This window comes from Eschrichtius robustus, chromosome 3, assembly GCF_028021215.1.
Source record: "Eschrichtius robustus isolate mEscRob2 chromosome 3, mEscRob2.pri, whole genome shotgun sequence".
Classification (NCBI taxonomy): domain Eukaryota; kingdom Metazoa; phylum Chordata; class Mammalia; order Artiodactyla; family Eschrichtiidae; genus Eschrichtius; species Eschrichtius robustus.
In genome coordinates, this window is record NC_090826.1 from 145,153,185 (window position 1) to 145,178,785 (window position 25,601).

The window sequence follows — 25,601 nt, forward strand, 5'->3', positions numbered from 1 at the left end:
TTCTTGCATCTTCTCAATCTTTGCCTCCATTCTTATTCCGAGGTCCTGGATCATCTTCACTATCATTATTCTGAATTCTTTTTCTGGAAGGTTGCCTATCTCCACTTCATTTAGTTGTTTTTCTGGGGTTTTTTCTTGTTCCTTCATCTGGTACATAGCCCTCTGCCTTTTCATCTTGTCTATCTTTCTGTAACTGTGGTTTTTGGTCCACAGGCTGCAGGATTGTAGTTTTTCTTGCTTCTGTTGTCTGCCCTCTGGTGGTTGAGGCTATCTAAGAGGCTTGATGGGAGGCTCTGGTGGTGGGTAGAGCTGACTGTTGCTGTGGCAGTCAGAGCTCAGTAAAACCTTAATCCACTTGACTGTTGATGGGTGGGGCTGGGTTCCCTCCCTGTTGCTGTGGCGGTCAGAGCTCAGTAAAACCTTAATCCACTTGACTGTTGATGGGTGGGGCTGGGTTCCCTCCCTGTTGGTTTTTTTGCCTGAGGCAACCCAACACTGGAGCCTACCCGTGCTCTTTGGTGGGGTTATTGGCAGACTCTGGGAGGGCTCACGCCAAGGAGAACTTCCCAGAACCTCTGCTGCCAGTGCCCTTATCCCCACGGTGAAACAGAGCCACCACTCGCCTCTGCAGGAGACCCCCCAACACCAGCAGGTAGGTCTGGTTCAGTCTCCCCCAGGGTCACTGCTCCTTCCCCTGGGTCCCGATGCACACATTACTTTGTGTGTGCCCTCCAAGAGTGGGGTCTCTGTTTCCCCCAGTCCTGTCAAAGTCCTGCAATCAATTCCCACTAGGCTTCAAAGTCTGATTCTCTAGGAATTCCTCCTCCCATAGCCGGACCCCCAGGTTGGGAAGCCTGACGTGGGGCTCAGAACCTTCACTCCAGTGGGTGGACTTCTGTGGTATAAGTGTTCGCCAGTATGTGAGCCACCCACCCAGCAGTTATGGGATTTGATTTTACTCTGATTGCGCCCCTCCTACCGTCTCACTGTGGCTTCTCCTCTGTCCTTGGACGTGGGGTATCCTCCTTGGTGAAGTCCAGGGTCTTCCTATCAATGATTGTCCAGCAGCCAGTTGTGATTCTGGTGCTCTCGCAAGAGGGAGTGAGAGCACGTCCTTCTACTCCGCCATCTTGGTTAATCCTTCGATACTGGAGTTTTGAAGAACTCATTTCCTGGGTGGTTATTTCCCTGAAGCCTTCTTTCCAGCTGAATAGCCAGATATTTAATCTTTGAGTCATCCAGAGAGTCTTGCACACAATAGAAGTGTTTGCTAAATGGAGCTCATCTCAGTGATGTGCCTCTTGGGCTCTGTATGTCACCTATGGGGTAGCTGCTATGGGAAATCCTGTTAAACAGGGTCCTTTTGCTGCCATGGCATCCTAATCTCCTCTCTGTATCCCGAGACTGCTGAGTTTATACAGGCAGAGGAAAGAAAGCAGTTAAAAGCCATGTGCACAGAAGCAGGACTAAGCAAGAACCATGGGGGTGACTGGAACAGATTCCTTGGATGTAGTTATAGAGGCCTCTGAGGGAACTGGCACAGTGAGTCTAAAAGATGTTGGAACTACGTTTCCAGTAGGAAGGAAGTGGCACTGAGCAATAAGGAATAAGAAGAGTTGAGAAAGTGACGGGCAAAGAACATTGACATAAAGAGTAGAATTAGTGTTATTGATCATATTGATCATTTCAAAGTTGCCACTTGCTTCCATGTATTAATTCTATTGAGTTTTACTTGTGTTTTTCACCCCTTATCCCATTCATTCCCTAAAATAGCCCAATACGATAGGTTGAGTATTTATCATTTTACAGTAAGTTAATAGACATGTTAGAAATGAGCAATTTGCCTAGAGACAACACAGCTAGTCAATGATAAGGATCGCATCTTTATGTCACTATTAAAGAAAAAAAACTATACAAAAATAAAAGATGTATATTTTTTTTCACTAGTAAAAGACAACAAGAAGAAAAGAACCCCTAAAAAGAAACCTACCCCAGAACCACCAGTAATAGATGAAGCTGGAAATGGACCAGACAATGGTGATTTCAAGCTCACCCCAACTCCTGACATTCCCACCACTCAACGTAATAAAGTTACCACAACTCCCAAGATTACAATAGTAAAACCGATACTATCTAAACCCAGTATTCCACCTAATTCTGACACAACTAAAGAGACGCCTTTGACAGCCAATAAGGAGACGATAGATGAAACTAAAGAGACTTCTACAACAAATAAACAGACTTCAACTACTGCAAAAGAGAGGACTACTTCAGCTAAAGAGACACAAAATGCAGAGAAAACATCTACTAAAGATTTTGCACCCACATCTGAAGTTCCTGCTACATCTACACTCAAAGCTGAAACTATAAGCAAATCCCCTGCTCTCACCTCTCCCAAGGAGCCAGCTCCCACCACCAAGGAATCTACACCCATCATCCCCAAAGAGCCAGCTCCCACCACCAAGGAATCTACAACCACCACCACCAAAGAGCCAGCTCCCACCACCCCCAAGGAGCAAGCTCCCACCACCAAGGAATCTACAACCACCACCACCACAGAGCCAGCTCCCACCACCCCCAAAGAGCCAGCTCCCACGACCCCCAAGGAGCAAGCTCCCACCACCAAGGAATCTACACCCACCACCACCAAAGAGCCAGCTCCCACCACCCCCAAGGAGCCAGCTCCCACCACCAAGGAATCTACACCCACCACCACCACAGAGCCAACTCCCACCACCCCCAAAGAGCCAGCTCCCACCACCAAGGAATCTACACCCATCACCACCAAAGAGCCAGCTCCCACCACCAAGGAATCTACACCCATCACCACCAAAGAGCCAGCTCCAACCACCAAGGAATCTACACCCACCACCACCAAAGAGCCAGCTCCCACGACCCCCAAGGAGCAAGCTCCCACCACCAAGGAATCTACAACCACCACCACCAAAGAGCCAGCTCCCACCACCAAGGAATCTACAACCACCACCACCAAAGAGCCAGCTCCCACCACCAAGGAATCTACAACCACCACCACCAAAGAGCCAGCTCCCACCACCAAGGAATCTACAACCACCACCACCAAAGAGCCAGCTCCCACCACCAAGGAATCTACAACCACCACCACCAAAGAGCCAGCTCCCACCACTCCCAAGGAGCAAGCTCCCACCACCAAGGAATCTACACCCACCACCACCAAGGAGCAAGCTCCCACCACCAAGGAATCTACACCCACCACCACCAAGGAGCAAGCTCCCACCACCAAGGAATCTACAACCACCACCACCAAAGAGCCAGCTCCCACCACCCCCAAGGAGCAAGCTCCCACCACCAAGGAATCTACAACCACCACCACCACAGAGCCAGCTCCCACCACCCCCAAAGAGCCAGCTCCCACGACCCCCAAGGAGCAAGCTCCCACCACCAAGGAATCTACACCCACCACCACCAAAGAGCCAGCTCCCACCACCCCCAAGGAGCCAGCTCCCACCACCAAGGAATCTACACCCACCACCACCACAGAGCCAACTCCCACCACCCCCAAAGAGCCAGCTCCCACCACCAAGGAATCTACACCCATCACCACCAAAGAGCCAGCTCCAACCACCAAGGAATCTACACCCACCACCACCAAAGAGCCAGCTCCCACGACCCCCAAGGAGCAAGCTCCCACCACCAAGGAATCTACACCCACCACCACCAAGGAGCAAGCTCCCACCACCAAGGAATCTACACCCACCACCACCAAAGAGCCAGCTCCCACCACCAAGGAATCTACAACCACCACCACCAAAGAGCCAGCTCCCACCACCAAGGAATCTACACCCACCACCACCAAGGAGCCAGCTCCCACCACCAAGGAATCTACAACCACCACCACCAAAGAGCCAGCTCCCACCACCAAGGAATCTACAACCACCACCACCAAAGAGCCAGCTCCCACCACCAAGGAATCTACAACCACCACCACCAAAGAGCCAGCTCCCACCACCAAGGAATCTACAACCACCACCACCAAAGAGCCAGCTCCCACCACCAAGGAATCTACAACCACCACCACCAAAGAGCCAGCTCCCACCACCAAGGAATCTACACCCACCACCACCAAGGAGCAAGCTCCCACCACCCGCAAAGAGCCAGCTCCCACCACCACCAAGGCGCCTGCTCCCACCGCCCCCAAGGAGCCAGCTTCTGCCACCCCCAAGGAACCTACTCCAAGTTCTCCTAATACACCTGCTCCAACCACCTCAGAGGCCTCTACTTCAACTACCACCATGGAGCCTCCCACTACTCCCAAGGGCCCTGCTGAATCATCTCCTGAGTTTCCTGTAGAACCCACACCAAAGACTCTTGAAGAGAGTCCCAAGGAGCCTGCTGTACCTACAACCAAGGCTCCTAAAGTGACCAAACCTGAAATGACTACAACAGCTAAAGACAAGGCCACAGAAAAAGACACAACTGATACCATGGCATCATCCAAAATTACTCTTAAAGCAACAACTCTTGCACCCAAAGTAATGACAGCAACAAAAAAGACAACTGAAGAGACTACAAGCAAACCTGAACCAACAACAGCTATACCAAAAGGTACAGCTACTAACTCTCAAGTGACAACTCCTAAACCCCAAAAGCCAACCAAAGCACCCAAAAAGCTCACTTGTACCAAAAAGCCAAAAACACCTAGAGTGAGAAAACCAAAGACTACACCAATTCCCCCAAAGATGACATCAGCAAACCCTACCTCTTTAGCAGAAGCCAAGCTCCAAACCACCACCAGCCCTAACCAAACTCCCAACTCAGAAATAATCGAAGTAAGTCCAAAGAATGAAGATGCAGATGCTACTGAAGGAGAAAAACCTCACATGATTCCTAGGCCCCCTGTGTTAACTCCTATAGTTATTCCAGGCACTGATTTCATAGGGAGAGGACCCAGTCAAGGCATTGGCATCAACCCCATGTTTTCAGGTAATATGAATCAGTTACTTTCGTGTTTAAAATTGGCAATGTTAACTTAAATCTTTCTGAACCAGGATGCCCTGATTTAGTATTATTCTATTGATATATATTATTTAGAATCCTGAACTTGTGAAGTTTTACATCTTCTCTACAGGTAAGCAGAGGGGTAATCACAGTAAGTTTATTTCGTTATTTGGAAAATCAAGTAATAACCTAGGATTGCAAAAATCTGCAATATTCTTTTCCAAACCAATTCCACAGGGCAATCAGAATTGAGAAACAGAATTTCACATTGAGATCGAATATCCAATACTTGTCTAATTTACATGAAGATCAGGTACCCTGACCCATTCCAGTTCATAATTTATTTTTATATAACACTTTTTGAATAATATCACCTTTAAGTAAAACAACTGTGAAATATGTCACTTCTTTTTCACCTCTGACATACATGTACTTCAAACTATACTCTTCAAGAGCTTAGGAAAGGGCAAACAGAGGAAATAGAACCCAGTGGGAGGATTTGAAAAGAACGGGAACACTTTTCTCATTTTTATATTGGCTTAATTTGTGTTAATTTGTTTTAGATGAGACTAATTTATGCAACGGTAGGCCAGTAGATGGACTGACTGCTTTGCGCAATGGGACACTAGTTGCATTTCGAGGTGAGTTTTGCACACATTTGTTTTTCTGCCCCTTGTTTTTTTCTTGGTGTTTATGAAAGCGAGAGCCATAGGAGAGTACAAGTTTGGGCTGAGCTTCCTGGAGGGAAACCTGATTGATGAACTTACCTCACACAATATTATAAGGACCTGAGGGTAAATACCAAAATATTGGATTAACAGAATTAGACATAGTAAAGTAACAAACAAAATAAAGTTATTTAGTTATAACTCCTTAATTCTAACAGGTAAAGAAATTGAGAGATAAGTGATTTTCTGTAAATCACAAAGCCAGAAGGCTCTTTCTAGAGAAGCTGGGAAACTAAAATATTTTAAGTTATGCTAAATTTCAGACTTGAGAAATATCTACTCTCAGAAATGTTCAAATACTACCTTCTGTATTAGTACTCAAAATTCTGAGTAAACATCACAGAATGCTTGTTAACACATTCAATCTGCTTCTTTATGATAAACTGTTCTTAAAAGATTTCATTTTGATTTCTTCTGGGATAGGTTTTAGTCTTCATTCAGCTTGTAGGCTGATCATCACTTTCAATTTTAGGTCATTATTTCTGGATGCTAAATGCATTCAGTCCACCATCTCCACCTCGTAGAATTACTGAAGTTTGGGGCATTCCCTCCCCCATTGATACTGTTTTTACTAGATGCAACTGTGAAGGAAAAACTTTCTTCTTTAAGGTAAGAAAAATATCTTTGTGAGAGAAATCAGCAAATAGTTATTCTTTATTATGACAATTTAACCTCCAGTTCAGAAGGGTCTCCATATTTTAATAAACTATCATTAAAATTTAATAAATAGTTAACACTCAATTTGGTAACATTGTCAACTTATTCAAATACTTAACTAAGTTAAAACTTTCTCCCTATACTTAAATCTAAGAATGAGTTCCTAACCTTTTTTTTTTCCTTTTTAACCTTTTAAAAGAGCTGTTCACATCATTTCCTCTTTTTAATTACCAGGATTCTCAGTACTGGCGTTTCACCAATGATATAAAAGATGCAGGGTATCCCAAACTAATTCCCAAAGGATTTGGAGGACTAAATGGAAAAATAGTGGCAGCTCTCTCAATAGCTAAATACAAGAACAGACCTGAATCTGTGTATTTTTTCAAGAGAGGTATGTGTTACATAATTGACAAAATTAAAAAACTTTTAAGAAGTGATCTGCCAGGAAAATTTTATTCAATATTTCCATTTATTATAGGGTTTACTGTCAAAAGACATCTTTAATGGCTAGAATCAAGTATTTTCAATTAAAAAATAAAAATTAAGGACAGTAAGAAGTATTTAGCTCTCTTAACATGCAAATCACAATTTCATGAGTTTTCAGGACATTGATATATAGAATGTCATTTATTTTCAAAGTTAAATATATAAATATGCAATCTGTTGGCTTTATTCACAAGTACTTCGAGATTTAGTAATTATTTTTATAATACCTTGACTAATAATAACCATTATTAATGTCTGGACATACTTTATGAAAAACATTGTTTCCTCTACCTTGTAAAAGCTCTTTTCCATCTCTTTTGGGAATTAAAATTAATTTTCATATTGTATGTGATTTTCTAATTCATCATAGGTGGCAGCATTCAGCAGTATACTTATAAACAGGAACCCACCCAAAAGTGTACTAGAAGAAAGCTTGCGATAAATTATTCAGTGTATGGAGAAACGACACAGGTTAGGAGACGTCGATTTGAACGTGCTATAGAAACTTCTCAAACACACACCATCAGAATTCACTATTCACCCATCAGAGTCACTTATCAAGACAAAGGTAATATTTTTTACTGTGTTAAAAATTCTTACACATGAAGTAGATGTAATAGTTTCTTATAGAGTATGGCTTATTAAATATAAATACTGACCATATAACCCTAATACTTATTAATGCAAAACATCAATTTGCTTCAATGAATGACCAAAGATCAATACTTTTTTCTTTGTGGCTAAGAAAGGCAATTTATTCAGGCTTGTTAATTATAGTGCCATTAACCAATAACATTAAATCCAAATCTGTAACCCTCAAAACAGTCCTAAAAGGTAGATATTTGTACCATATCAGAGATAGCAAAAGCTGAGGCATTGAAGTTAACTCACCCAAGGTAACAGAGCTACTGAGTGACCAAACTGGGATTAAAACCCAGGTCTGTCTGACTCGAACAGCTGCTCTTTCCAATACAGTACATTGCCTTTCAATCTGATACCTTTAAAGTGTCATCTGCAGGTTTCCTCCATAATGAAGTTAAAGTGAGTACACTGTGGAGAGGACTTCCAAATGTGGTTACTTCAGCTGTATCACTGCCCAACATCAGAAAACCTGATGGCTACGATTACTATGCCTTTTCTAAAGGTAAGTTATTAAGTAAAGTCTTAATAGCTTTCTGAAGATGGGATCTAATCTCTGAAACATGAATAAATTCAAAGCAAAAACAAGTGTTCAGTGGTGACTAAAGGTGAGAAATTAAATTATATCACTTATTCTAATTATTCTGAAGAAGAGAAAGTTTAGACTTTTGCCATTGCAATTCATTTCTGCCCTATCATTCATGAGATTAAAGCCTATTACGACGAAACAGCCAATTAATTGAGTAAAAAACTGCTACTGAAAACAGTATTTTACTTCTATTATCTGTGGCATTTAACAGAGGTCTTGTTTGCCACGAAGTTGTACTGATTTACATCATTACACAGTCTGTAAGATCAGAAAGAAGTTGCTGAGAAACTGATTTTATTAACGAAATTATATTACCTGGGATATTTTTCCTTGAAAAATCCATAAAAATATAAGTTATTCTGCCTATATAAATGACATCAGAATGTATTTTTTTAAAGAATAAAACCCAAATGAATTATTTTTTAAACTAACTCGGTTTTCTCAAATTCTTACTTTGAAAAAGCAGAGTTAAACCTAATTTTATTGAAAGATGGTGAAAGATCAGTCAAGGCAATTGTTTTTCTCCTTGTCAGAAAGTTCAAATTAATTAATACATTTCTGATATTAAAATGATAAATACTGTCTTCGAGTATAATAATAAATATAAACTATTTTTAAGTTCAAGTGTTTTGTTTCCTTTTTAATTGAAAAAATGACTTCTCTTCTGTTTAGATCAATACTATAACATCGATGTGACAACTAGAACAGCAAGAGCCATTACTACTCGTTCTGGACGGACCTTATCTAATGTCTGGTACAACTGTCCTTAGACTGATGGGCAAAGGAAGAATCGACTAATTAAAATGAAGAAAAGAATGATAAACTTTGACACTGAAATACATTTTATTAATAAAGAATGTTGATATAAGCATACCAATTTAAATACAAAAATGTTTTTCAACTCAACAATCATTACACTAAAACAGATCTGACTATCTTATTCACAGTTATTATAGTTTATAGAACATTTAATTAATATTTCCTCTATTTATTCCTCCTCTCCCTCCCATTGCATGGCTCACACCTATAAGAGAAAAAAAGAATTAAACTGAATGCATCTTTTAAAAAGTTAGCTCAAAACTAGAGTATTCACTTACCCTAGTTCATTATAAAAATTTTCAAGATCAAGTGTGTAGGCATGTAGACAAAAAACTGTTAGATATGTCACATCTTCAATGGAACTTACAACAATCAGATTAATGTTTTATTACATGAATGCAATCACTAACAGTTACATTGGAAAACAGAGATATTGAAATTTTACATTTTTTTTTTACTAGCTAAACAAGTCACAAAGCTTTATTCTGCTGTATAAAAAGTATAACAACAATAGGCAAAGATGTAACAAGTAGTTACATCTACATAGCACTATAACATTTTAGCTTTTCCAGATTACACCATGAATTTAAGGAAGAAATGAATAAAAATAAAATGTAAGCACATATTCATGATATACCTATGGCATACAAACTTGTCTGCAAGATGTTTACAGATTAGTAAACATCACATGCTCAATGTGTACTTATTTAATCAACCCTTGGAACGTTTTTAAAAAACTAGATACACATTGGAGGCTTAAGGATTAGAAAACTCATTCCATTTATTACTATCCCACATCCTATCACGTGATCAATATGTTAGAAATTTACCTCTCTGTCTGTTAAATTGACGACCACGGACACCTTGTCTCAATGTTGTCTGAAGTCTTACTCGTCTGAAAGGCTTCGGCTGACTGCTGCTGGTATCTAAGAAAAGCATTAATATACAAGAAAGCAAGTTAATAAACAAGAAAGCAGTTATAGTGACAAAAACTAATTACTAAATGAATGCATGGATAAAATGCAGAGGTGTCCACTGCTTTCAATATTTAAATGTTTTTTTAACAAGGGACATTTAACAAACAGAAAAGGTAAAAAGTTTAAAAAAATGTTCTTTTTGACTTTTTTCATTCATTCACTCTACTAATTTAATAATAAATATGTACTTGGTGCCTATCCATTTATCAGACACTGTGCTAGGGGTTGGGGGGTACAATGGGAAACAAAATACCACATCCCTCAGGAAACAACAGTCCATTACAATATAACATGAGTCATATCTGACTCTTCTCTTTTCCAGATGCCCCCAATCCAATCATTAGCAAATCTTGCATGCTCTAATTTAAATATATATCCCAAATCTGACTACTTCTCACAACCTTGACTCTACCATCCTGTCTAAAACATCATCATCTTTACCTTGAATTACTGCAATATCCTCCAAACTTTCTCTTTGTTTCTGTCCATTACTCACTTTCAGTCTCTTCTCTACACAGCAGCAAAACTGATACTGTTAAGTCTTTAAAGCAGATCATGTTACCACTCTGTTTGAAGCCCTCCAAAAACCTGCTACATCCATGAAAGCCAAAGAAATTACAATGGTCTGCTAGATCTTTCCTCCCCCACCCTGTGACCTCCTGCTAGTCTCTCTCTGTCCTGACTGTGCTCCAGCCACACAGGCCTCCTTGCTGACCCTGAACACATCACACTGCTGCTTTATGGACTTTGCATCTACTATTTCTCTCATCCTGGAACACCTTCCCCTGAAGAGTTGCACAGCTTCGCTCCCTTACCTCTTTCAGGTCTTTCCTTAAATACCATTTTCTTAGTAACATTTTTGTGAAATTGCCTGGCACCCGGTGGGCACTTAAGTATTTGCTGACCAAATGGATAATTGCTTAGATGGGGAGGTTTAGTGTTTTATGTTATCAAATAAATTTAAAAACACCCTAATTTCATATTATACTGTAAAAGGGAACAAGAACCATATTTTCTTATGCAAGCTCTGGTAAGATATAGCTACTACCAATTCCCCTGTTGAGGAAAGACAATTCTCATGGGACATCAGGATATAACTGGGGGCAAAGAACTTCAGTTATTATATTATTAATAATATTACTGTTTTACTAGTAACTATGACAGCTACAATTTTTTGGGGCCTTCTTACTATGTGTAAAGCATTGAGTTATATAATTTACATACATTATTTTTAATCTTGATGGCAAGATGAGTTATGAATGCCCATATTTCACAATGAAATGAGCAGAGATTTAAAGTTACTAGCTGTTAAAAGGCAGATACAGGATCTGAACCTGGGGATGTTGGCTATAGGTTGATGTGTCACAGAAAAGCGGCTGAAAGGGAGAAGAGATCTTGAGATAGGAAAGTTCCATGATTGAAAAAAGTAGTAAATAAGCAGGTCTTCCATAAAACCTGAAGGTTCCATGACAGAGTTTGAGGATTACTGCTATAAACAATTTAAAATGAAAACAATCAGAGAGGATGACTGAGTATATATTTCTTCAATAATAAAAGTAATTCCCTACCTAAAAACTTTGAGATAGATAAGCTAGTGTAGTATACTGTTTAAGAGTGGAGTCTCTGGAGTTGAACTTCTTGAGTTTGCATCCTGGCTTGCCCATTATTTACTCACTATGTGACTTGGGAGGAATTTTTCAACCTTTTGTGACTCAGTTTCCATTACTATGAAATGGGTATGCGTGCTTACCACGTTGGGTTGGTGTGAGAATTAAATAAGTAAATACAGGTAAAGGGCTTAGAATACTGTCTGATATACAGTAAGTGCTCAATGAATGTTAATTATTTTTTAAAAAGTCCTGCAGAATTGATTTTTATTGCAAGAAAGATACATAAAATAGCCCTTTTCAAAGTTAACTTCAAAAACGTGAAAAACCAAACTTTAAAACTATTTATATCAGTAAATTTCAATTTTTTTTTGTTGTTGTTGAAGCAACAGGCCTCCCAACCCTCAACCCTCCATACCAAATCTCACGTAGAACCTAATATGTAGAAGAAATAAAAAAGGAGCTGCTCTGGTTTAAACACAGGCAGGAGGCCTGGAGTACTACTACTCCTTAGCTTCTCTCCTAATAACCCATCCCTCACAGCCCCTATAGCACCTCTAATGTAACCAATTCCCTTTAATATAAACCAAGTTCCTTTTAATAACATAAAATTTCCCTTTTAAATGAAGCATTTTAAAAGTCAAGGAAAAAAGAATTATCAATTGTAGCTAACAGAGCAGGATCTTTTGCAAACAAGTTTGATGTATAAAAGCTGTACTGTAGCCAAGAGCAGGAACTTACCTGCAGAAGAACTGGATGGAGGGTCCTGGCTGGTGGAAGGAAGATCTGACTCATCAGACGCCTGAACCGGCTCTTCTTCCTGCTGGCTATCAATTTCGAGGCCTGCTTCTGAACTAATACTAAGAAAGAAAAACACAAATTGATTAGAAAATACAAAACTGATCCTAGAATGTATCCTAAATTTTTCCCAAACTTTTTTTTTCCGATAGTCTACCATTTAAATAACCCAGAGCTCCCCTCCAACTCAAAACTGCAGTCTCTGATATCGGTAACCATACATTTTTTTAAAAGGCAGGGGAAAAGAGAGCTCAAGCTCCTTTTTCCTCACTCCTTTTCTCACTAGGACATGTTCCAATTTGAATTTTTGTTTTTTCCTCTTTTTTGCTGTTGTTTTTTCTTTTTGACAAAAGATGTTCACATTCTTGATATTCACAAGAGATATATTATCCAGATTTTGATATATCGCAAAACAACTTTCTAGGAAAGCAGAGCACTAAAATAATTCACAACAGTTACAACTATTAATAATATACCACTATTTCACCATGGGCTCTAGCCCAGATGAGACAGGCTAGGGTAGGTGAATTCCTGGCTCAAAGCTATAACTCCATCTCTCTCTCTCTCTCCCATTCAAGAAAGTACATCAAAAAGCAAGTGAGGGAGATAAGAGTACAAGAATAACTTGAATCAGTTCCAGTTTTTATCATATGCAAACTTTAGTGCACTTATTAATAACAATGTACCTGAAAGATACCTCTCATGACTCTGCTAAAGTTGAGAAGAACTGGCGAAGTGCAGCCTACGCAAGTTATTTTAACATGTTCAGAGTCTGAGCTTTCTCATTTGTAAAATGGAGATAATACTTTGCAGAGATACTGTGTGGTTTAGAAATGACATATATAAAGGGACCTGCATACATGGTATGGAATTAAAGGCAGCTAGTATTTTCAGCAGGATCTGTAACTTTCCCCAAATTAAGCAGCACTGTGTTAGAGGCATAATAATAGACCTGCCTTTTTTCTTATATACTAGAGTTGGCCTGTAATTACACTAAGAAAATGTTGCTAAATAAAACAAAACCTCTGAGCTCTACCGAGGAAATCTGGGTTCTACTTCTAGCTATGCTTCTGACTACGAAGCAGTCCAACTTTTGTTATTTTATGAAGAATCAGGTTCCACCTTGAAAGTTAAACTTCTCCAAGACCACTGTCCAATGGTTCTTCCCATTAAATTACTCCACCTCCTTTGGTTTAAAAAAGCCCAGATGATTTGTTATGAAATACTTCTTTTGTTAACCTTTGTTTATAACTGATGTGCTAAAAACAGTCAGGTCTTGAAGATTTCTGATTTTTAACAAGTTAGTGTTTCAGACCAAGTTCTAAATGCACGTAAATAAAAAATAGGTGAGGTTTGCTTGAGAGCCCACTACTAAATGGAAAATTGAGTCATTTCCTAATATTTCCTAATTTTCACAGAAAGCCTTCTTTCTTGGGGAAAAGTTCGAGCAGCGACATTAATGGAAGGGTGATTCTAAAGAATACTTTGTTCTAGAATGCATCATGCAATTTTCAAGGAGATAACCTTTTAAAAAATTATTTGTCTTCTGTAATAACAATGTCTTAAGTCTTAAAATATGTTATTTTGTGCAAAAATTAGTTTTCCAAAATATATGGCTTGGTTTACTTTTGTAACAGGATGTTATTGAAAATACAGCTCAAGAGACTGTTGCTTCCTGGCTTAAAAAAAAAAAATTGTAAAAGTCTGACAAGTTTAAGCAAGCAAAAATTACACGGTAAACATTTACCCTTCAGATTCTGCCTCCACAAATACTTCATCTCCATCATCACCTGTTGCTGTTTCATTCGTTGTGGATAAAGTGCCAGTGGATGTTGTCACCATTGGAACAGACTGAGAAGCATGCTCTGAGGCATCAGAGGTGGTACTCTCAGTAAATACAGTCACTTGAAAAAATGAAAGACCAGAAAAGCAATGAAAACTTTAACAACTTTGTGGTTTCTCTAATTTTTAGCTAGAAGATATATCACAGGTTTCCATTTTACCATTATAACACATAATCTATTGATCTGCCTTTGATACCTACCTGGGGCTGCAACTTGCAGAGGAGTAGTGGGAACACTTCGGCCACCCGACTCCTCTTCGTGAGCTAGGAAGAGGGGTGTTTCATACATTCCCAAACCTAAAGACAATTCTGAATATTAATGATTGAAAGAACAAAATATTGTCAATATCCCAGACATCTAAAAGAAAAAAGCTAATCAGTGGAGACACACAACTTTGTTGAAGCCCACAATTAGCCCATCAAGCAAAAATCAATCCCTCAAAAATGTAAGTACAATTTAAATGTATCCTTTAAGCTCCCTAACACTAATTTAAGTAACGCTAAATAAAAAACAGCTAAAGTGCTCTTATAAGTTTCGTGCAAGCTAACTTTACTGAGTGCCCAACTATGAACTAGGTACTGTGTTTGAATCTACTCTACACCAAAACAGTAAGGTATTATTAGTCTCCTTTTCGCTAAAGAAACTGAATTTCAAAAAGGTTAATTAACTTTCCCAAAGTTACTAGTAAAGTGGTAGCATTCCAATTTAAGCCTAGATCTGACTTCCAAGTCTTGCAAGTGTCCTATAATAAAGCCACATAAAATTGTGAATTCCTCTGAAGTCAACTCACAATTTCATATTGGTAGAGGGAAGCAGTGTTAGACCTCACATCCTAAACCACCAGGGACTAAGATGTATTGCATGACTTACACGAGGGCTGCATATTAATCTTTGTTTTGGGCTTATTATTAAAACAGTATGCATTCCCTATTCACTTACAAAATGCCATAATAGCTTCACAGAAATATAGCGGGTTCTATGAATGCCAACTAATGATTAAAAGGTAATTAATTCCAGAAATAGCACAATTCATGTCCAAATAACCAACTGTTATTACTTAAGTTAGGGGTCATTTTATTCCACGTATTTTTAACATTTTATTTTTCTTATTTCTAATGTTAATGGAAAATATCTAACTAGTTTTATACACTTAACTAGGAATGTCAAATGTCAAACTAAACAAAAAATATGCTGTATTCCTTCCAACAACTTTAAAATGGCTGGTAGTACCTAGGTATATTTATTAGCACAACAGATATTCCTGATATTATACTAAAAGCCAAAAGAGATACAAATGTAAAAGCTAGTCATTATGCCCAAAGAACTGAAAATTTTGTTGGAAAGACTAATATGTAAGGCAGTGCTTAATAAGTAGTAAATATATTATAGCTTTTTCCATAAATTAGGATAAGGTTTATTTAGAGATAAACTTTTTTATATTAATATTTGCTCACTTAAAAAAAAAATCATGTCAGAACAGCTTATTAGCAAAATACATGCAAATCCAGGAGAGCTAAGCTTTTATTTAGCGATTTACCCCCTTGAGAAGCAAGCTGGCCAAGATCAGAGTGACTAGAGCTCGTCTGTGGCATATCTTCAGGCGGCCCAAAACGGAATCTGGGAACACCAGCAACCTGTGGGGAACTAAACAGACAAAAATTCATTTAAGATGACACTTAAAGTTACCTTGTTTAAACTGCAATGATGGAAAGACTATAGGAAGAAGGAAGAATAAGCATAAACAAAGAAGGAAGAAAACAGTTTGAAAATAAAGTTGATAAAGGAATTCTCATTTATGAGGAATAAGGAAGAATAAGCATAAACAAAGAAGAAAGAAAACAGTTTGAAAATAAAGTTGATAAAGGAATTCTCACTTATGAAAATATTTTCAAAATATCAGTTGTCAAGAATTTAGCAATAATATAAATCATGTGATTCGTATTATGTGATCTATATATACATGATTTATACATACATGATTTATACATAAATAGCTTTCAGCTGTCCTGAACTACACCTCACATTTCTTGAATCTGCTAGAAATCTCTATGTAGACATATTGAAAGCAACATAAACTGAACATGAAATGTAACAAAAAAAGAATAAAGTCATGAAAAAAGTTTTGTCTCAGTTTTCAATGTTTAGTCATAGATAAATCAGGTCACCTCTCGAGCCCATCTCTTATCTGAAAGAATTCACTAGGTGGCTCCCAAGGTCTAGAAAAAAACTTTAGTATTAGATGGCTAGAAATTTGTTTTCTCGCTGCCCTAATAACACTACCATCCATCTTTCTGCCCATAATCCAGGATATAAAATAGCATTATCTCACTCTTTGCCCACTCCTTACCCTAACCTTTCTTGGTTAGTCAGCTACTGATGTTTATGGATTCTACCTCAGTAGTAACTCTTGAATCTATTTTCTTTTCTGTTTCACACTATTGCTTTAGTTAAGGACAGTCTCTTTCAGGTGAATTTTTTTTTTTTAAGATTTATTTATTGATTGATTGATTGATTGCTATGTTGGGTCGTTTCTGTGCTAGGGCTCTCTCCAGCTGCGGCAAGCGGGGGCCACTCTTCATCGCTGTGCGCGGGCCTCTCACCACCGCGGCCTCTCCTGTTGCGGAGCACAGGCTCCAGACACGCAGGCTCAGTAGTTGTGGCTCACGGGCCCAGCTGCTCCGCAGCATGTGGGATCCTCCCAGACCAGGGCTCAAACCCGTGCCCCCTGCATTAGCAGGCAGATTCTCAACCACTGCGCCACCAGGGAAGCCCCCAGGTGAATTTTTAAACCTGTCTCCATAAGTTATTCTTCTATTAGAAGGACCTTAAATTCTTCTGAGCTATGTGAGAATGTTGTTGATTGGCTGGTACTCAGCAGTTCTTTAGGAGTGAGTCTGTTTCTGATTGGCTAACTTTTGGAAGGGTGGGGCTGACATTGATCAGTTGGCTTGTAAAATTGTGTTAGCTGAGGTGAGTTGTGGTTAACTGAGCAAGTTTAAAACTGGTTCTGATGGCCATATGTTACCACATACTACAGAAAAATCAATCATTCCCTAAATTTGTAGAAACATTTTTATTCTATTCTTCAGGTACATCCTGTCATGCAACTGATACTTCAGCCACAATTAAACATGTGCACTTCCACGTGGAAAGCCTTTTTATTCTCTAAAAGGAGTGGTATAGCACAAGCATTAAAATAGGTTCTAGAGCCAGACTGGTTTGAAATAAAAAAGCTGTCACTTCCTAGCTGTCTGACCTCTGGCAAATTTGTTAGCATCTCTGTGCTTCCTTATCTGTAAATGAAATAATGGTATCTATCCTCATAGTTACGAAGATTAAATAAACTGATTCATGGGAATGCTCAGTAAGTTTTAGGTATTTTTTTCCAAGACTCAATTTAATGTTGTCCCCATTAAGTCCTCTCAGATTCTCTTCCCCTAAGTGTTAGAATAAATCACTCCTTCGTTTATATAAACAAAGCCTATTGCTTATGCCTCTATTCTCCTAGATTGTTTAGGTTATCGTTAGTTGTGCATATGCTTAGCTTTCACAATATTTTCCATCATGATCACTGTAATTACCAATACCTTCACCAACATCTATAAAGCATTTATTATGTGCCTGGTGATATTACAAACATGTTAACATAAATTCATTTAATTCTCACAACTTAAGAGGTAAGAACTATTGTATTATTATTCTCATTAATAAAATGAAGATACTCAGGAACAAAGAACCCAGTAACTTGACATAGCTAGTAGGCAGTACAGCTAGGTTCCAACCCAGGCATTCTAACTCCAAAGTCCATGCGCTTAACCATTGTTATACTGCCTTTAAATTTCAAATTCCTGATGGAAGCAACTGTACTTCATTCACCTCTATGTGATTTTCCCCAAAACTACACCCTCAACCGCTTAGTACACAGCATAGGACTTAACAAATAATGAATCAATCAAATGTAATCAAGTTAACAGGGAAACAGGAAGAATTTGATTAGTCACAAAGTATGTTTCCCTCTCGCTGACTTACTGAATTGCTTCAGCAAATCCATCAGTACGATGTGGCACAACAAGAGTTGGGGTACTTGGAACTGTTCTATCTTCATCATCAAAAAAATGCTGCTGCTAAAAAGACAGAAAACAAGTACTAAACAGGCCTGACAGGAGCATACGTATGGACTATACAAATAACTGCTGAACAAATGAATCACTTTTACACGACAGGTAGGTACTTACCATGCCACCTATTCCTGGAGTCAACTGAAGCCCACGTCCTACAGACTGCCTCCGGGTCATCTGGATTCTCTATGTCAAGAAAGGAATTTCATTTGTTTTAAGGAACTAGGCAATGAAAGAAACACCAAATATTAAAAGGTACGGCTTATTATACGCTGGTAATAAAATAACTGAAATGTTAGCAGATAATGTAATCACTGGGATTTTTCTTAGGAAAAACTGCTAGTAATCTTGTACCAGTACTAAAGAAATCCATTTTGTAAACAATGACATGTTTTTAATTATATAGACCATAATATTAACCAATAGACAAATATTTTATGAGCCAGTAGATAATATTAACCAATATGTAAAACCAAACTCTCATCCTATCTTATTTGTAGGTTCCTATCTAATTTAGTTCCTATCTCCTTAATTTAAGTGTTAGTAAGTATCCTTTGATCTTAAAGTTTAATTATCCTTTGGAGTTCAAACAGCAGTACTGACTACTTGTAAACTGTTTCCCAATTTAGACAATTCTAAATTGATAGAATCGGTATATTTTGCAGGATCCATAAACAATCCTGTAAGACTTTATATTTTCAGAAGATGAGGTTGTCTTCATCAGTGGTATTTTAGTAGAATCTACACTTGACAGTGTTTAGTACACTACAGAGTAAGACTCAAGCTACATGATTAATAGAGCCTTTGTACTTTTCCTGCTATTTCTTCAAGAGCTTCTGATAAGAGATGTCCAATCCTACTACAAAGAGCGTTACATGTAAAGGGTTATGCACACTTTCATGAACTTTAAAAGTGGATGTTAATATATGATTGCAAAAACATAAGAGGAAAAGAAGTTCTGTTAAGCAGAACAGAAATTTCCTTTTTTTTAAAAAAAAAAAACGTGCACCTTAGAGAAAGAAACCTTCAAAACAAATGGTGGTCAGCTGCTGAAATACATTTTATTTTAATTAAAATCCAAGAAAATTTTCTTTAACCTGTAAAAACAGCGAGGAGACTTTTATTTTCTATGAATATAATCATCTCACTTTATACACAACTTTAATAAGCCTTGCCTTTCCAAAGTTCACTTCCTCTATGAAGTAAATTACTGCCATATTTCAGGGAAAAGAAATCAGAGATTAGTTTCAGCTCAAAAATTTTACAAAAATATACCAAACATTAGAAAGTTCACTTAATTTCTGGGGAAAAACAAAGTAATTGCTAATGGAAAGAAAGGGAGAAAAAAACCAACATTTTTTTCAAGTAAAATTTTCAGAATGACTAATATTTTTAATACCTGAACTGGTGGTCCTAGCTCTTGAGGTGGAGCATGAATGGTCAGTCTTGGGGGAAGTGGGTGTGGTGGGCGTCTTGGTGACTGAGGTGCTCGAGGGGTCTGTCTTTCAGATGCTGATGATGGCTGTTGTTCTCTAGAAATCTCCTGGGAAAAAGAGGACTCTGCAGTACCAGTATTTCCTTCACCTATAGGAAGAGAGAAGCTTATTTTGAACTATTATGTTTACCACAAAGTAACTTGGACAATCCCTAGAAGTATAAATCTTACCACTAGGAATGTTCACCTAATATTTTCAGAAAAAAAGTAGTGAGGTGTGGTAGACCCAGAGATATTGGGTGTGCAGTTAACAGTGGTATGGCCTTAGCAACTCCCTTCTATTTACTTGGTTGGTTAATGGAACAAAAATGTAATGTACAAGAAACATTTTTCTGAAGATAATGGACATAAAGCACCTAGCTTAACACATGATAAAATAAACATTTAATAAATTTTGGCTCATATTATTAAAATAGGCAAATTACCTAAAGATCAGACCACTACAGTTATTAGTATTACACTCAAACAGGGTGAAGGAGATTGGTAAAAAGCCTTACAATAACTTTCATATTCTGGTTTTCCTAAATTTTGAATGTCAATGGCCCTTCAGATGTCTAGGTCTTCTACATACAAAGTAAAACAACAAAAGTGAAAAGCTGAATAGGATATCAATTTAGCAGTTTAAAAGTCTGAGGTCTAGAATCAGATTCCAGCTCTAACACTTTTTTTTTTTTTTTAAACATCTTTTTTGGAGTAGAATTGCTTTACAATGGTGTGTTAGTTTCTGCTTTACAACAAAGTGAATCAGTTATACATATACATATATCCCCACATCTCTTCCCTCTTGCATCTCCCTCCCTCCCACCCTCCCTATCCCACCCTTCTAGCTGGTCACAAAGCACCGAGCTGATCTCCCTGCGCTATGCGACTGCTTCCCACTAGCTATCTATTTTACATTTGGTAGTGTATATATGTCCATATATACACTACCACTCTCTCACTTTGTCCCAGCTTACCCTTCCCCCTCCCCATATCCTCAAGTCCATTCTCTAGTAGGTCTGAGTCTTTATTCCAGTCTTGCCCCTAGGTTCTTCATGACCTTTTTTTTTTTAATTCCATATATATGTGTTAGCATATGGTATTTGTTTTTCTCTTTCTGACTTGCTTCACTCTGTATGACAGACTCTAGGTCCATCCACCTCACTACAAATAACTCAATTTCGTTTCTTTTTATGGCTGAGTAATGGTCCATTGTATATATGTGCCACATCTTCTTTACCCATTCATCTGTCGATGGACACTTAGGTTGCTTCCATGTCCTGGCTATTGTAAATAGCCAGCTCTAACACTTAATAGCTATGTGATCTTGGTTATATCACTTTGCTTCTGCTTCTCAGATTCTTCACTGGTACCTGAATCTGATAGGCTTATTTTAAGAATTAAATAATTCAGTACAAGTATAGTTGCTCAGAAAAAGCACTTATTTTGTAATTACTAGCAATGTACCAAATCCATCCACTAACTTAAAATTATCTAGACTACTAGGCATATTTTTGCTTGATTGTAAAAAAGAAAAGAAAGTCTCCAACAAGTATTCAATGAACATCTGTTATATGTTTTGTATCTAGGAAAAATGGCTATGAACACCCACCCTCACAAGACTTAGCTTTTAGTGATATTACCTAAAGAGGCAAAAAATTTCCCTCTATAACCCAGTTATGTGACACAAAAAAGGTGCTTCTTAAATCCATAAAATGTTTTAGAAAGTGTAGATTATTATAATTAATCTCTCTCCTTAGCTCATCTCCCTTAAAAAGCAACACTATCTTCATTATATGGTTCAGTATTCATTAGTTTATTTTTCTCTTAAACGATTAGAAGTTGAAAAGATTGCCTGCCTTTGCTTTAATTCAAATGAGCATAAAATTTGCACTTTTAAATACACAGGCCTACACAGAAACTCAGATATACTGTTTTCCCACTAGTCTACATATATAAAGTTTTTATTATATTACTATTAATGATTCTGGCTCAGTATTTGTTAAAACCAGAATGGCATACCAGACGATCACCAATTCTTTAAAAAATATTTTAAAACAATTCTAAAATAAAATTATTTTCTATAAATTCCATAATTCTTTACTGCCTACAACAGTTCAGCTGACCTCCAAGACTCATCCTTTCAAGAATTAACAAAAGGTATGCTATACTGATGAAAAAATCTTTTATTCATTGGAAAACTGGACAACACTGCAAAACTCCTACACCCACAAATCTTGAAACATGTAGCTTGATTAGACTGACCTCTTCTGGTTGTGAACTGCCATTACTATTAGAAGTCCCTGACTTAATTTTCCGCTTAAGAGCAGCAGCAACACACGGCATTTATAATGCTTTATAGATTTAAAATTTTTGAATCTTACAGCAGACCAATGAGGTAGAAAAAATAGTATAATGACTACATTTTAGATATAAACACAGTAGACTTTATGAGAATAATAATGACAAAGCAAGAACAAGAGCCTATCTTTTGCTTGCCAGTTTACTAACCAAGTTTTATTACCTATGTGATAATTAAGTGCAGTCTTAGTTTAGAAAACGTCAGGTTAAAATATTAAATTAATTAAATCAAAATATTAAAAGTGTTCAATTAAAAAGAGACTAGAAAAACAAAACAAAACATAACGAAAGAAAAACAAAACCAAATCTCACCACTGTTTTGAGAATCAGCTGCTCTCTGATTACTTTCACCTCCACCCATACTTTCTTCTGTTTCTGTACCTGGATCAGTCCCATCACCACCCTAAAAACAAAATATGAATGCTAAATGCAAATAAATCAAGTAGTTATCTTAAAAAATAATTAACCAAACCAAATCACAGTAGAAACAACAACAAGCCTTTTTATATTCTTGAAAAACAATACTAAGCAAGTTCTTAAAGAAAACTGATGGTCAAAATTCTAGCCAGTTACCTCAGCATCATCAGCTTCATACCCATCGTTGCCATCTGCACTACCAGTGCCTTCATTACTATCTTCACCCTCGTCTCCCATCCCTGTGTCATCTTCATCATCATCGTCTTCTTCTTCATCTTCTTCATAATCCTAGTTAAAAACTCCCCAAGTATAAATAAAGATCTAGGACATGGTACACATGTTCTGCATATCTTGATACCATGGTTAGAAATTTAAGTGACTCATTATTGACCAGGATACAGGAGTTGTCCTGAGAGTTGTATGGGATTACTTAAGTGGCAACAAGTATCAAAACTGTGAAGCTTACTGGAATTAGTACAGTAATAATCAACTCTGAATTCTAACTATTCGTATGAGATCAATTCAAAGATTAAAGCTCCCAGATGTCCACAGAATGTCAAGTGGTCCACTTTAATTCTAAATTTAAAATGTGGCATTGAATAAGAAAATGGTGAAATTATACTATGCTATATAAGCTTTTAAAAAACATTGATTAATAAAAGAATCTAAAAATGAGGAGCTGTCAATATAGGATTAACTCCCAAAATAAAATGCAAAGTTTCACTTAGAATATGTTTTAATTATCATGACACCTCAATTTCTTTTGAAAAGAACTATAAGGGCTCCACAAGAAAAAAAAAACCTTATTTCCAGAAACCACAGTGCTTACAATTAAATCTATAGTCACTTATCAGTGAGATTTAAGTTTAATTAATCTAACAAATTTACCAAATCCTAAAGGACTCAGTAATCATTAAAAAAAAAATGAGATTTTCCATCACTTATTCTATGCAAAATGTTACGTTCATAACTAATCAGGATAAAAGAAAAGCATAATAATCTATTTAAAGTGACAGGGAATCAGAATTTACTGGTTGATGCATTAGAATTCCCAAGGATTTCAGCATTTCATCCAGCAGTTTAAAACAATAAATGATTTCAAATCCAAATTTACCTCATGTTCCCCATCATTTTCATCATCCTCCTCCTCTTCATCATCACTGTCAATTACGATGACATCATCTCCTTTGCCTTGACCATCTTGTGATGATGTTGTTTGTTGATCTGATTGAAGAGGTCCAAGGTCTATTTGTAGAGACTGAGAGGTTTCTTCACTGTCTTCCATTGGTGTATAATCTCCCTGGGTGACTCCCTTTAAAAGCAAAAGATAAATGAATAAACAAACAAATAAATAAAGTCAAGTATACTTAAAACTATCAGTGACATACTGTAGATATAAGTAAGGGGTAAAGAATACTTATGGACTACCAGAATTTTATTTATAAAAATACGGTTTTGAAAGCAGAATTAATTTAAAATAAATGCTTTGGGTTTCTTTACAGTCTTCCTATAGAAGAATTATTATAAATCCCACTGGGTAATACTCCAATAAAAAAGAGAGAAAATACTTTATATAGACACACAGGTATATATGTGTCAAATCTACCAGTGTGGTACTGTAGATGAGTGTTGTCCATCAGAAGTATAATGTGAGCCACAATACATTTCCCATACGGAATTTAAAATTTTTTAGCAGTCACATAAAAAAAAAAAAAAAAGCAGGGCTTCCCTGGTGGCGCAGTGGTTGAGAATCTGCCTGCCGATGCAGGGAACACGGGTTCGTGCCCTGGTCTGGGAAGATCCCACATGCCACGGAGCAACTGGGCCCGTGAGCCACAACTACTGAGCCTGCGCGTCTGCAGCCTGTGCTCCGCAACAAGATAGTGAGAGGCCTGCGCACCGCGATGAAGAGCGGCCCCCGCTTGCCGCAACTGGAGAAAGCCCTCGCACAGAAACGAAGACCCAACACAGCCAAAAATAAATAAATAAATAAATAATAATTAAAAAAAAAAAAAAAGCAGGTGAGATCAATTTTAACAATAATCTTAATATAGCCAAAAATTATTCCAACATGTAACCTATATAAAAGTTATTAATCCTACATTTTAAAATTTGTACTAAGTCTTCAAAATCCAATGTATATTTCACACTTAAGAACATGTCAGTTAGGACTAGCCATATTTCAAGCGCTCAACAGCCAACGTGGTTAGTTAACAGTGTGGACCAAAGGCAGAAAAAAGACTATCCATGGAACTGCAACATATAATTTTAAAAAAGACAAAAAATTTTCCCCAAATCAGAAATACTGTGTAAAACACACTAAAACAAACTATTATAATTGTCTTTTTACAAAAATACTTCTCCCCCTCTCAAAACTCTATCTTAAGCCTTTAAACTGCATTAAAGATATACTAGACGTAAAAATAATGCTTCCCTTAATCTATTTCCTCACAATTCCATTTTTTTAGCTACTGAAATAAACTGCAGTTTAACTTTATTTTTGATATTTACTATAAAAAGTTAAATGTTTACTTTTTATTTTAGTTCAGCACTCAGCAAAATCTGGTTTTTTTTGGCCATGCCACGCAGCATGTGGGATCTTAGTTCCGTGACCAGGGATCAAACCTATGCCCCCTGCAGTGGGAGCAAGGAGCCCTAACCACTGGACTGCCAGGGAACTCCAAAATCTGTTTTTTTATACAAGCCAGAAACAATGTCTTATGAACTAAATTATTCATAAAGATGTTTACTGTAATGGAAAAAATGAGTAAGTCATGGTATAATTAAAAACGTAACAAACTAACATGCTTATTTCAAGAAAAGCAACACTTAGAACATCTGCTTCATTGTCAGAAAATTAGAAAAATGAACTGTTACACTTTCACACACTAAGTAGACAGTGCTAGAAGACAAAATGGAAAGCCCAATGGCACTTTTGAGTCACAGACAATTTTGCCAATCTCAAGAAAAAGCTTTGCACAAAAGATTTCAGTATAATTTAACCAAGTCTGGCAATAACACAGAAATTCACATCTTATTTCAAAATTGTTATTTATGCTCTTCAGGTATGACCCGCTCTGAAATATACACAAAATCGATGTCATTTAGAG

At 37.5% G+C, this 25,601-nt stretch overlaps 2 protein-coding genes across 4 annotated transcripts in view; one reads left to right on the plus strand and one right to left on the minus strand.

The window, feature by feature from the left end:
* Positions 1 to 8,924, plus strand: part of PRG4 (proteoglycan 4) — a 27,848-nt gene extending 18,924 nt beyond the window's left edge. The window contains 9 exon segments of the mRNA XM_068541427.1: positions 1,948 to 3,016; positions 3,356 to 3,666; positions 4,045 to 4,962; positions 5,541 to 5,618; positions 6,178 to 6,314; positions 6,597 to 6,753; positions 7,219 to 7,416; positions 7,867 to 7,992; positions 8,749 to 8,924. Coding sequence (XP_068397528.1) covers positions 1,948 to 3,016; positions 3,356 to 3,666; positions 4,045 to 4,962; positions 5,541 to 5,618; positions 6,178 to 6,314; positions 6,597 to 6,753; positions 7,219 to 7,416; positions 7,867 to 7,992; positions 8,749 to 8,846 — 3,092 coding nt within the window. The 3' untranslated portion in view covers positions 8,847 to 8,924.
* The window catches only part of TPR (translocated promoter region, nuclear basket protein), a 73,287-nt gene continuing 56,586 nt past the window's right edge, over positions 8,901 to 25,601 (minus strand). Inside the window, exons 41-52 of one of the 3 annotated variants that reach the window (XM_068541424.1) lie at positions 23,606 to 23,803; positions 22,648 to 22,779; positions 22,387 to 22,477; positions 19,639 to 19,823; positions 18,357 to 18,425; positions 18,151 to 18,242; positions 15,659 to 15,765; positions 14,322 to 14,417; positions 14,025 to 14,181; positions 12,221 to 12,339; positions 9,726 to 9,821; positions 8,901 to 9,100 (exon numbers count right to left, since the gene is read on the minus strand). In XM_068541424.1, coding sequence (XP_068397525.1) covers positions 9,045 to 9,100; positions 9,726 to 9,821; positions 12,221 to 12,339; positions 14,025 to 14,181; positions 14,322 to 14,417; positions 15,659 to 15,765; positions 18,151 to 18,242; positions 18,357 to 18,425; positions 19,639 to 19,823; positions 22,387 to 22,477; positions 22,648 to 22,779; positions 23,606 to 23,803 — 1,398 coding nt within the window. In that variant the 3' untranslated portion in view covers positions 8,901 to 9,044. Of the gene's footprint in view, positions 9,101 to 9,725; positions 9,822 to 12,220; positions 12,340 to 14,024; positions 14,182 to 14,321; positions 14,418 to 15,658; positions 15,766 to 18,150; positions 18,246 to 18,356; positions 18,426 to 19,638; positions 19,824 to 22,386; positions 22,478 to 22,647; positions 22,780 to 23,605; positions 23,804 to 25,601 lie in introns of all 3 variants that reach the window. The other 2 variants (XM_068541423.1, XM_068541426.1) reach the window with 2 other exon arrangements.